This window comes from Clavelina lepadiformis, chromosome 8 (genome assembly GCF_947623445.1).
Source record: "Clavelina lepadiformis chromosome 8, kaClaLepa1.1, whole genome shotgun sequence".
Taxonomy (NCBI): Eukaryota; Metazoa; Chordata; class Ascidiacea; order Aplousobranchia; family Clavelinidae; genus Clavelina; species Clavelina lepadiformis.
In genome coordinates, this window is record NC_135247.1 from 3,375,657 (window position 1) to 3,392,271 (window position 16,615).

The 16,615-nt window shown below is 38.8% G+C and overlaps 1 protein-coding gene across 1 annotated transcript; it reads right to left on the bottom strand.

Moving 5' to 3' along the window:
* Nucleotides 1–1,526: 1,526 nt before the first annotated feature.
* LOC143469502 (protocadherin 18-like) lies at nt 1,527–13,745 on the bottom strand. The gene is made up of 19 exons (XM_076967228.1): nt 13,592–13,745; nt 8,108–8,263; nt 7,670–7,890; nt 7,289–7,466; nt 7,093–7,209; nt 6,859–6,995; nt 6,535–6,746; nt 6,220–6,365; nt 5,828–6,137; nt 5,535–5,712; nt 5,284–5,427; nt 4,960–5,130; nt 4,629–4,805; nt 4,175–4,399; nt 3,695–3,864; nt 3,373–3,472; nt 3,134–3,230; nt 2,835–3,002; nt 1,527–2,665 (listed from the first exon to the last, which is right to left on the bottom strand). Exons 2-19 carry the CDS (start codon nt 8,238–8,240, stop codon nt 1,929–1,931), a joined length of 3,621 nt encoding a protein of 1,206 aa, XP_076823343.1. The 5' UTR covers nt 8,241–8,263; nt 13,592–13,745; the 3' UTR covers nt 1,527–1,928.
* Nucleotides 13,746–16,615: the final 2,870 nt, after the last annotated feature.

Consider the following 16,615-nt stretch of genomic DNA (forward strand, 5'->3'; position numbering starts at 1 on the left):
ATGAACACACACGATTTGACACAGACATGAGCCTATTTCAAACTTGTGCTAAATCTGAATTATATACACATTGAACAGCGGCTACAAGAAAGTGCAAATGCAACAAAGCTAGCTATACATAAGGCAACTGATTTAGTTTAGTAGACGCAAAGTATTCATCGCGCAAGGTCAAAAGAACCAGGCCACAATTTCCCTGCCAAGAAGAGCTATCATTAACTGCTGGTTTCCGCTACTGACTCAAGTTCTTTTTTGTCAAACTATCGGTAGTTAATTAGGTACTCTTGCAGACCCATAACTCTAGTTTGACAGTATGACATGTTACAAACGACTCAAACGAGGCCTAAACATTTTATAGCTAGACCACAAACCAGTTACATGGTGACCATGACATTACAAGCATGACCATCAACAAACCTTGTCGTTTTTAGACGCAAAGGTAAACGCAATAAAGAAATGAAACGCTTTCAACTAAAGAGTCCAACATACATATCTGGACTGCTAAACGCATCCTTTCAAATCTATTTTTGAATCTTCAGTCAAGTCTGTCTTACTCGTTACCAAACCTCACGTGACCATGAAACGCCTGCAGCGTTTGACGTCATACTTCTATACTGCGACGTGGATTCGATTATGACGTTGGCTTTGTGGAAGATATAACAGTAAAATAGGAAATTTGCGGTCGCACTACGCTTGGGTTATGGATTACATTTATCAAGGCCTTGTCGTCTAGTTATGCACGATAGAGTCTACAGTAGATTAGTAGGCCCGCCTTACTAAATAGGCATTGTGCATTGGCGCATTCTACACAAAGTTCTTCTAAGATTTTAATAGCTCATTTTCACTTGGGTCAGTTAACATGTATTATTAGAATATGTTCATGATTCATTTCGTTTCAGTCTGCTCAGCTTAACCAACTATTAAACTTTCAAGACTTTTGCAGCTGGTTTATGGCGGTGATTCCCCATTTAGAAGAAAATGTCCTAATCGGAGTAAAAGCACGTGACAATAGAATCGTACAGAAATTGGAAAAGTAAAAAATTTAATTTTCATTTCATATTGCTTTCCTTATAAAATAGAAGCAATGAAATATTAAAATATTTGTATAAAGCTTAACGTGCCAGAGGTCTCACATGATAGGAAGGTTTACCAGCTTATCGCTTGCCAGTCGTCTGCTGCAGCACAAATGTTTTAAAGTATAGACAACAATTCGATATCAACCGATTTCTAAGATGTTACATAAATATTATACATTATTAAATTAGAGCATCAATTCCTACTAGGGCTTCTGTTTCGGAAACTAAACTTCAGTTATTTCAACCCAGGCACACTCTCTTGTCCTGTATTTTCATCCGACAATACTCCTAGCAAAGTTATCTACTGTGTCGAGTGAGATCAGATCAAAGCCGAAAGAAGAGCACGAACTCCAAGCTGAAGCTCCGCTTGAGACAATAATCTGCTGATCATCTACGACTCATGATCATTCAACCATATCCTGATACAATATTTCTGAACATTTTGCTTAAATGTTGGTTGCATTAATTTATTGCAAAAAGAAAAACAAAACGCACAGAATAAAAATACATGCAGACACCTCAATTCTAAGCAAACAGTTTCCACAACTGCACAGTCATATAAAACTTATCCTGACGCGGGATGATTGATTTAGATCATTTTCACGATTATCTTCCCATTTAAGAATAACTTACGTTTGCTGTTTTTTGTCAACGACCACGACTATAGTATGCTACCAACGATTGAAGATATGATTGAGCAAAAGCGACGATTAAAAAAATAAGATGCAAAGCAAAAACGTTACAGCCGTTTTGGGGCCGTTTTTAAATAAGTTTCTTCGTAGGAAATTGAAGAATTCGATAAGGAACTGACTTAAAAGTAAAAAAAGGGTTGACAGTCCTTGAAAATAAATATGACTAATGGTCAATGAGTTGATCGATGTCATCAATAATCTGCTGAGTTTCTTCCATCGAGACCTCCCCGTAATGGTGCGAAAGAGGAGACGGATTCGATTTCGGAGCCCCCTGGGCGGCGGCGAGAAACCTCCGATGGAGAAGCTCTCCGTGAAGAGAAGTGGTCGATCTCCTCTTGCTCGCACTCGTTGGACTCTCGCTCCGCAATCCGTAGGCCCCGTAATGTGACGGAGTGGTGGGGTTGGACGCACTGGATGGGTAATAAGAGGACGGGGTAGCCGGGTTACTGGTGATTCCGACACCGTCGTGGAACATATCCGATACCGAGTGACGTTTATCCGTTAAAAGATTGTTCCTTGATCCTGCTTCAGCCGGAGTTAGTCTGGGGGCTGGTACCGGGGTCATCCTGTCCGATGAAGCCGGGGATTGACAATGGAGCTGGTTGTATGAAGCAGAACTGACCATGGCGGAGACTTGTGGACAACAATCCGCATCGTACCGGTTTAAAAGAGCAACGTGGGATGTTGCTGAAGAGTCTTGGTAGGAGGAGTCTATATTTTGGTCATACTCGTCTTGGGTGGGATCTTCGCTTCCTAAGACTGAATGAAGAGGCTGAGTTTCACAAATCGTTTCCAGGCAGCTCTGGCTATTGAGTAGATAGGATGAATAACCGCGCGCTGTGTTAGGTCTCTGATCAACGTCGTAAGGCAAGTAGTGCTGCTGCTGTGGAGTTTGCTCATCTACAAAGAAAAGAAAAGCAACAATTAAACATTACAAAGCGGTGTGATATAACATAGCCTAACATTTACAAATTGCGTCGATTAAGTTCACTGCACCCAATAAAAATCTCAATTTACAGTAAACACTACACCTTGATAACACTTTGAAAAGGTCCATGCACACCCTTACCTAGCACATGCATCCAGCATGCATCACTGTGTCCATACTGTCGGCAAAGATGAGTACATAGCGGCCCCATGCTGTCCTCATTCGGTGCATCCAGTACAACGACGTCAGAATAATTATGTTGACCTTGGTCAGCCTGTTGCTGTCTTGCTTTGTCGTGACGTAATGATTCTATGCAAATAAAAATCAGTTACGTTAATAGCTTGTCATGAACCTTTCACACCAAATAGACTACATTTCTATAAAAACTGCAAATTAATTTTTAAAAAGGTTAGTAATAAAATTTAACGTAGTCCCACTACCTTTATCCTCACAACTTCCGGTGTCGTGGTCGCTGTCGCCCCTTCCGCTGTCCCCATCTACTTGTGATGTCACTGGTTGTTTGTCTTTACGAGGATCCTGCAAAGGACAACAATGAAGGTTTCTTTGTAGAAAAAACTTACAAAAAATAACTTTTTAACTAAATATAATGTCTAACTATTATTAGAATGCAATCCACTTCCTAACACTGCAAAAGTGCAACGATTTTACAAAGACTTACCTTTGAGAAACTGGTCATTTTTCTTTCAAAGGTTCTTTGTGATACATTTGATAAACTACCCGTGTTACTAAGTACCACAGGACTTGGACTGTAATTATTTCTGCGCACAAAAGCATAGAATATAGTTGATGATAAGAGACACTGTAGTCCTAATTGTGAGTTTATGTTTCAAAGTTTGAATTTTTATTTTTGAGTTTACTACACAGAATTAACAGGAATTGCATAGGTACAAAATCTCGCTAAACATTTGCCAACTACACTTTCATTTATTTGCCCATTCTTCATCTATTTTATAATTGATATTCGTAGGATTTAAATTTACCTGATTCCAAGGTTTTTATTCCATTCAACGGTATTCAAGTTAGAATCTCTTGACGCCATCAAGTGGTTGGATGGCGTAACAATAACGTCACCAGGCAGGGTGGCGTGGCTCTCGCTTAGTTGCCAGCCTTTTTTCGACTCGGCGTTTCGGCAATTGTACGTTCGAATTTCCTAAAAAAAAACACTCTGTTATTGAAAAAAGAATTCTTAACAAATTTTAATCGATTAATTACGATTAATTAATTAATTATCAAGCTGTAAAACGCTCAATAGAAAACAATAATAACTTCAGTAATTAGAGTGATCATTAAAAGGGTGAAGTAGATTAACGTTATTTACAGCAGCAGTATTACCAGTAACGTAAGATAACGACACCAGTAACGATCAAAAATAAACAAAAGCTATTTTTTATGACTTTTTTACGAATTAAAACTAAAAATGAATAAAACGCAAAAAGAAAAAGTCAAACTTCGCAACCAACCTTGTTCTCTCTCTTGCATTTTACAACAACCGCGGTCAACACGAGAACCAAGAGGAGGGTGGCGGCTGCAAGGGAAGCAATGAGGATGATCGTATAATCGTTCTTTCCGTCCTCCAGCCCGTCGTACTGTTTGATGGATGTTGGCAGGAGAGCAAGAGGAACGTCGTAAACTTCAATGCGTAACGTTGTAAAGCTGCTCTGTGAAGGACTGCCTAAATCTTGCGCCTGAATTTTTGAGGAAATTAAAGGTTTTACAAGAGGAATAAATTTTTAAGTTCCAGCCCTTCTATGATTGCATTGTTACTGTACACGTTAACACCCTATTTCCAAATAATAAAAAAATTATCAAAATGCATGTAAAATAGAAAAAAAAATACAAAGTTGTAACATGCCGTGCATGTCATATCGCATGATATCGGTAAGCATTTTGCCGCACGCAAGTTTCGCTCCTGACCTTAATCATAATGGTGTGTGTTCCGATCATGTCTTTGAGATGCGGATTACTCATATTGAGTCTCAGGTCGCCCTTAAATCGGTCGAGGATGAATTTTCGAGGGGGTGTTATGCCTTCGTCTTCCGTTGTTATCGAATAATGGACTTCCGAGTGGGAACCCTCGTCATAATCAATTGCCTGTGACGACAAGCACACTTGTTTAACCGGAATAACTTCACCGCCTATCGTTAAACATTATCACCACGTATGCTCAGTTTCTAGCGTAGTGTTTATAGACCGGTCACAGCAGGTTTAAGGCGGTCGGGGCTTGACTACCGGCCGTGTATTTTACCTTTATTCTTGTTATAATTTCATCGCTCTGGATAGTGGCGGGCACGGTTGAATTGTTAATTGCCGGATTTGAGAACACGGGTCGATTGTCGTTGACATCAGTCACTTTAACATTGATGGTTATGTTTGCTGACTTGCTCGGCTCGCCTTCGTCTTTTGCCATGATCTTGAGCTTGAGGTTCAAACACATTCGAAAATGTTAATTTAAAACGAAAAACTAACATGTTTAAAGCACATTGATGTTTGTATAAAGTCAAGACTTTGTATCGATTGATAGGCATCGTTGTTGATCGAAGCAACTTGGTTTTGTTTTAGTGGAGCTTACTTTCCACGCTTTCTTTTTTTCGTAATCGAGCGCTCCCACGAGCCGAATAAGTCCAGTTTCTTCATCAATATGAAAACATCTTCCTCCTCCAAATAGTTTAAAATGGACTTCGCCGTTACGAGATTTCTCCACAGTTCTTAGATCCTGAAAAAGGAATAAGTTCATTAAACCTATGCAAAGTTTTAAGCAAAATCACGAAAGCTTTACACAAAATTCACAATTTCCTAACACCAAAGTAGGAGTATACTAACTTTGCTCAGCCTGAAAGCAGGTTGGTATATCGCGTCACGATCGGATGCTTTAACAACGGTCACGTGAGTTCCCACTTCGGTGTCTTCCCGTAACTGAATAAGCTTGGTTGTTTTGGAAAACTGGGGAGAATGGTCATTTTCATCGAGAACTTTGATCGTGAGATTTTTCTCGGAGCACCTTGAATGTCAAAGAATAATTAAGAATCAGCAAAGACAACTTACAGCAACACCGCATAAAGCTTCAAGTCAAATGGTATGGCATAGTTCAGCAAAGAGATTAGGAGAATGCTCACATAGGTTCAACGCCGTTATCGCACGCAAGTATGCTGACTAGAAAACCGGGATATTTTTCCCTGTCCAGCAGCTTGTCGGTGGCAATTAATCCTTTTTCCTGGTCAAGCACAAAGTACTGGCTGACGGCGTTTTCACTTGAAAAATCCGCTGCGATAGTATCGTCGTTTCCAACAGCAGTTTCATCAGTAGGTGGAGAAAGCAACGACGTTGAAATTTCCATGGTAACTTCGCCATTCACGCCAGCGTCTGCGTCTTCAGCTGTGATTTGCGCGACGTATGTACCGACTCTGGCCGATTCCGGTACAAAAGCTGGAATTTATCAAAACAATGAAGATTTTTCAACAACTTTCTGAAGGACGTGGTTATCTCGGTAAACTTTACTGCCACCTACCCGTAGTGTCATTCGCCTCGACAATGATGTTTACGTGAATCACTGGTGCGTTATCGTTCTCATCTTTGACATGTATATCAAGAATTGTTTTTCCTTTTCTACTGTTTCTTGCCATTCGGTCCCTTGCGCCGATCGTTATCTGAAGGCTAGATGGAAAACAAAACATATAAGTAATACAGAAGAAATATATGGAGTTAGAAACAAAGCCAAGAAATGAGCCAATCGTAGAATATCTATGTCTAGCAATTGGACCAACTCAGGCAAAAGTCCAGACTTTTATGTGATAGAATTTTTTATTTTTATGACCAAACCTACTTATCATGCTTTTCCCTATCGAGAGGTTCCTTCAGCATGATATTCCCAGTTACTGGATCGACGGTTACAAGATTTCGCGCGGCACGAGTGTTTCCCGATACCGGCACAAAATACCGCACTTCCCCGCGCACACCGCTGTCGGCGTCGGTCGCATGAACAGTTGTGATAACCGAACCAGGTTCCATGTTTTCTCTTAGATCGAGCCGGTAGGTCTGTTTGACAAGTCAGCCGTTAAAAACATAGTTTGGCTGAATTAGGTATAAGGAGTACGTTTGCTCCAGTCCCTGTTAAATGCAGTGTATAAGCAATCCGCAGAACACCCACCTGTTTCGCAAACACTGGTTCATTGTCATTGGCGTCTGTGATCCCGACTCTAATCTTGATCCGACTTAACCTCGCTGCGGGGGTTCCCCTGTCCGTCGCGGTCAAGGTTAGTTCATAAACTTTCGCTGTCTCATAGTCTAAGGATAATATTTGGTAATTTTAATTTTTAAATGCAAAGCAAATAGCCGATGTGTGTAAAAGTGTCATGCTATGCTTGTGTATGCAATTCCTTACCAAGCTCATCATTGACGACAAGGTCTAGTCGGGGGGTGCCATCAGTCGGGTCTTTGAATGAGTGAATGTTGAAGTAGTTGTTACGAGAAAGTGTGTAGTAGATGTTAGAATTATCGCCTGAAGAAATAAAAATTCATAAATAACCTAAATAATTATAATTTAAAGTAATTAATCGTGAAGTAGTTCGTCAACAGACCGATATCGGCATCCGTTGCGAGAAATTTGTCCAAACTCTTCCTGGTGTTGACCGGTGATCCCTCGCTAATGTTGACCGAGATCACTGGCACTGGGAAGACCGGCGAATTATCATTAACGTCAACAACTTCCAACTCCAGGTTTATCGTTTTAAAGTATCTCTGTGGCATTTGGAACACCTGTAGACGGAAATGTGAAGATTATTTTCGTGACTCTTTATACTTGACTCTTTTTTTTCTTCGCGTAGTCCAGAGATGGATGGTTGATTTTACAAAGACTTGAACATTATGTTTGCTGCAGGAAACTTCAGATGCTGGTGCTGTTTGATTGTACTTATCACTGATCTTTACATTTATGGTAAATAACACACTAAACAACATACCGTGACATGAATAATACACGACTCCAAGCTGTCGGCATCGCAATCCGTCTCACGGTCAACGCGCTGGTTCACTGTGATTACTCCTGTCTCTTCGTTTAGTGCGACCCACTCTTTCATAATTGGGCCGCCGCTAGATGTCATGTATTGTCCAGTGAGCTTGAAAAATACGGATGGTCTCACAGAGATGGAGACGTCATTCTTCAAGTTGTGAATCTCTGTACCTGTTTCCATCAGCGTAGTTACAGTTTACATTTAGTTTATTTTATAATACTGATTTGGTTATAAGGATATACTCAAATATCTAAACAACAGGCTAATAACGAAGTCTGTGCAGTGTTGTACATATTAGATAGCATAGGGTCGCTTAAGGTATTGACGTTATACCATAGTAATTTAAAATTTAAACAATTATTATTAAATGTTATCAAGTCTCTTCACCTTTTGGTTGTTCTTCGAAAAACGGGATTTCAACTTTCGGCGATGGCAAAGCTGACGTCATCGGCGGTATTGCCACATCAAGTGCTAACACAAGCAGTGCTACTTGCACGCAGTTAATTAAGCGCGGTTTCATATTTGCGCATGCGCACTCCTGATCTGTGAATAAAGCAGAATACTTTAAAATCAATAGCACGATCACATCCTATATAGAAATAACACAGAAAATGAAAGGTGCGTCATAACAGCGCCCATTTACGTAATAACGCTAGAGCGATTATGACATCAATTTTGGTACAATCTTAACGAGGCAAAGTACGCAAAATTGCTTTAAATTGTCGCTCCTCACAGTAGAAATCGAAAATCTTCAAATGAGAGCCGACTTTGAAGTAATCACAAAACGCGTGTCTCTATAGCAAAGGTAACGCGCTACCAACAGTTTCAGCAAAAATGAGGCTTTTATTAAAAGCTTTTGACAATTGGGCTATGATTGCACAATAACCTAAATTTGATTAAGTATGTGACAAGACATATCATATTCCACGGCTACATAAAATGACTCATGTTGTTATAAGCAGGGTAGGGGTCGATTACTTTTCACGTTTGAATAGGTATAATGTCTATGTCATACGCGTGGCGTGATTCCGCTGCTCGATAATAAAATTCAACAATGTCAACGGTCATGAACGAGCAAACGTGCAAATTAAGATTTATTTCTTGAAAAAAGTGGCACCAAGATCCAGAATTATTTCTAGCATCTAATTATCATTTTCTTGATACATTTTCCTACAAGGTACAATAAATTTCGACCTTAAACTGTTTTTAACAAGCTGTCAAAAAAGGTACAGCACACATCATTCTAGTGACGGCGACATGCGGCTAACTGTGGGGGTTACGGTACTTAGTTGCTAGCTGAGGGATTATACAAGAACTCAAAACCGCCTTGTGGGGCTAAAGAAAACATACTTTTTGGTAACTTTAGAATATCAGCGGGATAACTGAAGAGCAAAATATATCGGATTGCCTCCAAACAGTAGAATAACCGGCAACGGGTCAGCAATTTTAACCCAGTTATTTTTCCACACGGTCTACTGCATAAGGGCGACACGTTAATACTTCAGCAACAAGAAACTAACCAGACAGGTTTAATGACACACAAATTCCGGCTTCGCAAAACCATGTTTCAACATCTTCAACAATGGCACGACAGTTTAAAAATAACAGAATGCATTATTCGGCAGTCGGCACACAAGGAAAAAAACACAGCTTTAAATTTCAACTTTCAAAACCTAAAATTTTAAATATATTACTTACAGTACAAGCTTCATGTAAGTACGAAAATCACTTTGGGAGTTTAACTAATTGGTGGCACGTGGATCATTTTTTCAAAACTTCATGTCCCTTTAGGCTTTAACGCTGACAAGACCGTTGACAAAAACAATTCGCAAACAGCAAATCACTCTAATACACGAGCAAGCTGCTAAAACCATCGCGTTTCTGTTGTTTGATTAAGATGAATAACCAGCTGATTATCGCCAGCTAACTTGTTTTATGGGTCATTACCTGAGTAGATTACGTCAGTAGGCGAGAACACAGAAGCAGCTGGAGTTTACTTCAACTCAAACGCAAATACACAGCCGCTCCTAAAAAATATCGTCTTATTTTGTGACAGATGTCTGGGAGAAATCTCCAGCTTCAAGCCCAGCTGGGTGGTTTATTGGCGTTTGACTTCTTATAGGGGATTCAGTAGAATTGCCATAGACTCAGAAAACACGAGTTTTTGGGAAGAAATAGTCTTAACCGTTTTGACTCTATAATACTCGTTCTAAGTATTTCCAACAAATTTATTACCCAGCAAAAATTAATCATTTTTATCAACACATCTTGTACTCTTTCTGCAAGCTAAAGCATAGTTTTCATTATCAAGAAGTTCCTATAATTTTGTTTAAAAAATCAAGCTTTGCTCCCATGAAGTTGGCCTCGCATAAAGCTATACACAGAAAGTGACTCAAAATCGGGCGGCCTGCTAAACAGCATGATTAAAATGATAAAAGGAAGGCTTTTAGGGCGCTTTTACCACATGCGGTGATTTAACTTCTACGCCGACAACAATAAAGACAACACGCTATCAAAATGTTATATTTCAAAGCCAACTTTTGTCAAGATTGCAAAATGGTTAAGAAAAGTTTACAATGCTTTGAACGAAAAGAAGAATAGTAAATTGGAAATTACTGGCACTTAAACTACCGAACTTGCTTACACTATAACCCTTCTAACTAAATTGTTATAAATACCTTCCATCATAAAATAATATCCCAGAAAGGGAATTCTTAGTTGCTACAAGCTAACGCCTATAACTGTTGTCGGTATAGACTCATAGACTATGGAGTAGACTATAGACAGACGCGATTCAATCATCAAACGAGGTCCAAATCACAATCAATTAACTTAGTATATTCCAGCAGAGAGAAATCCACATCTGGGTTAAATTTTTGCGACAGGAGTCAAGAAAAAGGTCGATTTGGTCATTCTTTAGCTCGCTTGACTGCAAATTAGAAGCGATCCAATGAAGATGGTATCAATTTATTCGCTTGACCTAGCTCGATGATCTTTATCGCCTCGATATTGCATTATGGTGACCTCTAAATACCGCGCAAACTAAACGGACGTCTAGAAGGCATTCAAGAAAACTTAATTTGGGAAATCAATCGTAACATCTTACAGATAAAAAAGTATTAAAGCCTTGACCACCAATTTAGTTTAATCCTATCTCCCCATCCTAAGCAATCCTTCTCAAAGGGCAGATTAATCTGAATTCTAGTGCAATCGACTGATGGTACATGCACTGATTGAAGAGAAACAGCTTTATCTTGAGATAAACCGGTTTTCGAATTGCTTTTGAAAAATATTTTCCATATGTTGGACATTTTATCAAAATTAATTGAGGAATTTTACAAACACGAGTGGAATTCTTAAACGCAAATACATGTTGGTAATAAAAACAAGATCTTCACTTTCTCCATGGTCGTTCACGACAATGTGCTGAAAAGTCGTTCATGCACTTTATCAACACGACCAAAGTTTTAACCTTAAACATATTTCTTTTATTGCTATTCCAGTACTACAGTTTCTACGTTGCCGAAAACAGGTAATGACCGGTAGTACCAACAGTGTCTCTGTAGCTACAGCAAAACAGTTTGGAACATAAAGTGTAACAACCATGCTACACACTGGATATTTACAGTCGGACGTTGCAGTAACACAGAACGCAGCTTTCACATCAGCTACGCAAAGAATTTGCCAGTTTTGCGTAAAATTTGTCCGTGTTGTCTCCAGGGGACACTGCACCACCCACTGAGAAAGTTTCACGCGAATTTACCAGCATTAAATTGCTCAATGGAGCGCAGCAAAATTCGACTGTTAATCCGACAAAATAGGACGAGGTTGGATGTGGACCGCAGAATTGCGGAAATTATGAAATAATTTCTTTTTATATCAAGTTATTATATAAATTAAAATAGAATAGTTAAAAAGAATATTTCATAATTTTCTGTCGGTATTGCCTTCAATCTATTTAAATAAAACTTAAAATGTAAAACACTACATTTTTTTATAAATATAGCATTTTTAAAGATACTTTGCAATTTCATCATTTTTTTCTAAAAGAATTCTCGTTTACGGTTATTAGTTGCATCCAAGTTTTAAAATTTCAAAACTTCGTGCAGCTAACCTCATTATACTGTGTTTTATTACAACTTAGATCAAATTTGTAACTTGTAACAGGAGACGTCGAAGGAAATTGTGGCGAAATGCGATTGGAAATAAAAAATGGCTCGTCATTGTTTTAAGAAATTTTCCGCCCTAATTCCATACAATGCATTGTGTCGCAATACAGCGTAAACGAAACGTGGTCCGATTTTCAACCAATCAAACGCCAAAGAAACGGAAAAACGGTCCTACAGTTTGGATGCATTCCCATACAAAACCTTTAAGCATCACATTGCATACAATTGTTTAAAATGCGGCAGTTGGCATGTAATTTACTAATACAGTTGGCATCGAGTTACGATAGAGCGATTTTTCTGGAAATCTGTCAGCGAAACAAGCGAAATTACAGGACTGGGCTACAGGTAGCGTGTACACATGTTTTGTGGCCCCAAATGTTTCCTAAACATCTTTCTTTAAGTTGAACTAATTATTTTATGGCGCATCGCTCTCTTTTCTATATATTGGATACGGCTAATAACTTGACAAGTTAAAGTTTCAAAAAATCAATATTTACCAAAACTTCAATCGATTTGGCGTCTCTTACCGCTCGACAGAGCTATAGGTACTCGACAAAACGCCTTTATCATAGTTAGGTAAAATAGGGCCACTCCACAAGTTAATTAAATTTCTAATTAAGAGAAGCCAGGAGTAAAATCTAACTCAGCAAAGAACTTACGACCCAATCAATTGAATTCTCAGTTGAAAACGACATGAAGCTGTTACTTCGCTCATCTTCGGCGTTAAGATAAACACATTAAGGGCATTTGAACAATTACAAATGATTACGTGGTTTAACGTCATGCTGATCTACGTCACTTGTAAACAAGCCATTTAGGAATAGTCGGTGGTTTTGTCACGTTTTTTGAATTATAAAATGAAGTGGCCAAGGAGATATGTAGATTTTCAAGTCATTTTTTATTTAACTTATTTAAATTTGAATTTTTAAGCGCGTGGTATAAACGCTTTGTTTTACAGAATAAAGTTATAACGTAATTATACCCCACTATGCCGTATGCTTTTGGCAGGTTTGAAAGATCCCTTCAAAAATCACCATCTCACTTCTCTAGTGCGTTTAATTAAACCGAAGTTATACACACATTTTAAGTAGCGTGTTTGAACTGTAAATTGTAACGCTGTACTTAAAATTTAGTCAACACGAACCAATAAGACATCACAGTACGGACGCGATAATGTTATTAAATCAACAAACGTCTACTTAGGTATAAAAGACAACCATAGCAGAAATCGACCACACAAAACAATTCGAAAAATCAACACTTTCCCCGACATATACCTTCCAGCACATGGAAAATTGGAAATACGACCCTTTACCGTGTGTATGGCAACACAAGAGACGCTGTTAGCGGATTTGTCCACGCTACAGAAACTACAGGGAATGGAAATAAGATTGTATATATATTAAACCCGCAGGTTGGATTCCCTTTCTAAGGAGCCTCAGCTTACAATGAAAAGTGGCCAAATATCATGAAACCACGAAAAACATCCAACAGTAAAACGCAACACACTCGATTAATATCATCCGTACAGGCTTCCGTACTACGGAGACTTATCGAGCTTTAATATAGAGTTACATGGATTGTGGGAAATCAACAATAAACAACAGTTGACAATGGAAGCGCACAGCTGTCGTTTTCGCCGTTCGCGTCCCTTCGTCATCCACACATGCATTCTTCAATACTAACACTAAGTTAAACTTACCGTTAATTTTGCAGTTGTGTTATCAAATGTAAACTGCGGCTGAAATCTGTGCCTATAGGTTGAGTAATTCCTTTATAGTAGCTGGCTGCGACGCTTTCTTACAAACTTGTTCTAGGGCAGACTTGTTACGCTATAACTTTAAAGTACAACAAAAATACCTGTAAGGAAGGCCAAGATCAGAAGTTAATAATCACGGTAATGACACCACGCGTGTCTTGTAAGACGGTTATGCGACACGTTATCGCTTCGTGTACACAAACCACCTAATTACAGATCGGATAAATTACGTCATACGAAAACTGACGTCTTTCTAATGGGTTTAGTTGTAATAACATCGGTAAAATTGGTATTAATCGTCACAGCAAAATTATGGAAAATCTCCGACACAAAGCAAATAACTGCACGCTTTCGCGCATCTAAATATCTTTGCTTCATACATTTGTCTCCTACAAACATACAGAGCGGCGTTATGTCCATCTTTCGTAAAGGTAGTTGTATGACTCGAACAATACAAGTTATGAAAATCTACAAATGCCCTCCTATAATAACACTTTTTGTTAGAAAACCTTATCATATCACACGACATCAAATCGAATGGCAGCCTAACTGAAGTCGTCGAGAGAACCGCGTGGCTCTGTTATCCCTGCTTACCGATCTACTATAGCGACCGTCGCAACCTCCGTCGTAGTAAGCCAATAAAAATGGAGAAAAGCGACCGCGAGATGCTGAATTTGGTCACACAGAAAAAAATAAAATGTCTATGTCTAATTCGTCTATGCATCTTCTAACTCATTGTGAAGTTAAAAATTTTGCGCATTTCAACTCCGTCTGTTTTTCACGACTTCCGCTATACCCGACACGGGTACTTCGTTCATCAAGTTAATTACAGGATGGCAGACTATGTTATTAAGATCGCCCCCTATTGTTAAGCGCTGTCTATAGCATTGCACAACCGTTCCTGGTACTTAATGCCTTAATTACCTCTTGACATAAGCTGCCAGCAGTCACTAATCTGCAACATCTGCGCGATCTGTATCACACACTGTCAATCAAATTTATAAACATATTGCTTGAGACTAAATCCCTCAAAGAATGCCTAGCCCCTAAAATTAACCGTCCTGGCAACGAGCGAGCATGCGTTTTAGAAAGGTTTCTGAAACCCTGAAAACAGCGCAGAAAAACTGGATCAAAAATCTCCCAAATTCTTACGCTGATCTGGTTTACAGGTTGTGTCGTCAAGACTAACCCGACATGACATCCTAGTCCGCCGACTACTTAACTCCATACACAGCTATATAATGGCGCCTTCCTATTTCTCGAAAGACGAAATTTTCTGACGTTTCTGAAGACGATGAACAGGGAATCGCGTTAATCAGAGCAAAGTAACAATGCCCATTGAAAACAACTGATAAGTAACACACCTAAGTTGAGATTAAGCACACCGCGATTATGTCTGAGAGGTTTTGAAACTTTGGGTGCTTTGAGCTAAAAACTAAATTCTGCAAAACACGTTTGGGACGGGACGCATTTCCCGTACTTCCCAGACATTTCTTACTCTAATACATTCTACTTAACTGCATCAAGTTTGCGAAAAACACTTAACTTTGCGGTTTTTATGTTAAAACATGATTCAACGTTTCCATAACAATAACATTAATCGATGTTTTTTGCTTTAAAGTTAAAATAATTAACACTTATTCTATTTTTTTTGTATATCTGACCATAACCACTATTCCCTTGGGAATAACTGCAATTGCCAAAATTGGCGCCTCTATTTTCTAACAAAATAACGCACGCATATACAATGGAATGAGTCAATGGGCTTAAAACGGTGTTCTTTATTATCTAGCGTTCTATAACTAAAAGCTTTAACCTAATTTAAACTTTCGGCTGTCTGACCAATTCAACCTGACAAGGGTTTAAGCCAGTAACCGAGACGGGAATTCGATAGTTCTTAACTCGGCGCTTAGTCGATAAAGTTGCCAATCTTTCTCTTTTGACGAAGCGCGATTTGTTTTAAGGCGAATTAGCTGCATCGGGCTTTCTTGATTTGGCCAAACTGATAAAGCACGTAACTCCAAACCCCTTCAAACGTAGCGAAGACCGCAAGAAAAAAGAAATTTTGGCTTGTTTTCGTCACAGCGATTCAAATAACAGCAGAGCAGAGTTTGTAGGTTCCTTACTTCCTTGCTTTTGAGTAAATTAGTCAAAATAGGTAACTACAAAAATGGTAACTAATTGTACCTTCACCGGTGATCGCAATCAACGAACATTGCAATCAGACTGCAAGGCTTGCTTTATACCACGACTGACAATAATTGGCCGGATAGAACTAATTTAAAAATTACTTTGTTTCTTAAAAATACAATGCTTTTATAAAATCTTTTTCTCAGCTAACATAGAAAAAAGAGATATTTGCAAACTGAGTTGCTTGAAATATTATTTGGTTTCTCTCAAGCTGAGCTCTCTGCCATATTTTCCTATAAGCTATTTGCATGTTATTAGCTGGTAATTACCATTGATTGTCGCCACCATCAGCGATTCCAGACCATTAATCCAAATAATTGCCAGCTTGAATTTTGTCACCTGCTGCTTTTTCCTGCTCTCAAAGCATTGTTTCGACAATAGAGACGTCAGTTTCTGGAATAAGTAAACACTAAACTACTCGTCGATTTTCCCTTGAATTCCAGTGTTTTTATAACCTAAGTCTGTATCAGTTTTAGAGGGAGGCGGCGTAGCGTTACGAAACTGACCTGGCGTGGATAATTGAACAAAATAAACGCATTAAAGGGCAAAGTTTCAACAAACTCGGTGTGAAATCATTGTTTTTGAATACTTCCAGGTATCCAACAAGAGTCGTCATTGAATTATTTTTTACCAAACAGTGCTCTTGAACTGTGTCAGCTTGAAATGTAAACCATATCCGCAAAGTTATTTTTGACAATACTGACCGTTCCCAGCTTCGATAAAAATCGCCCGCTTACAAACTTGAACCATAAAACTAAACTTTTTCGAATAATCTCA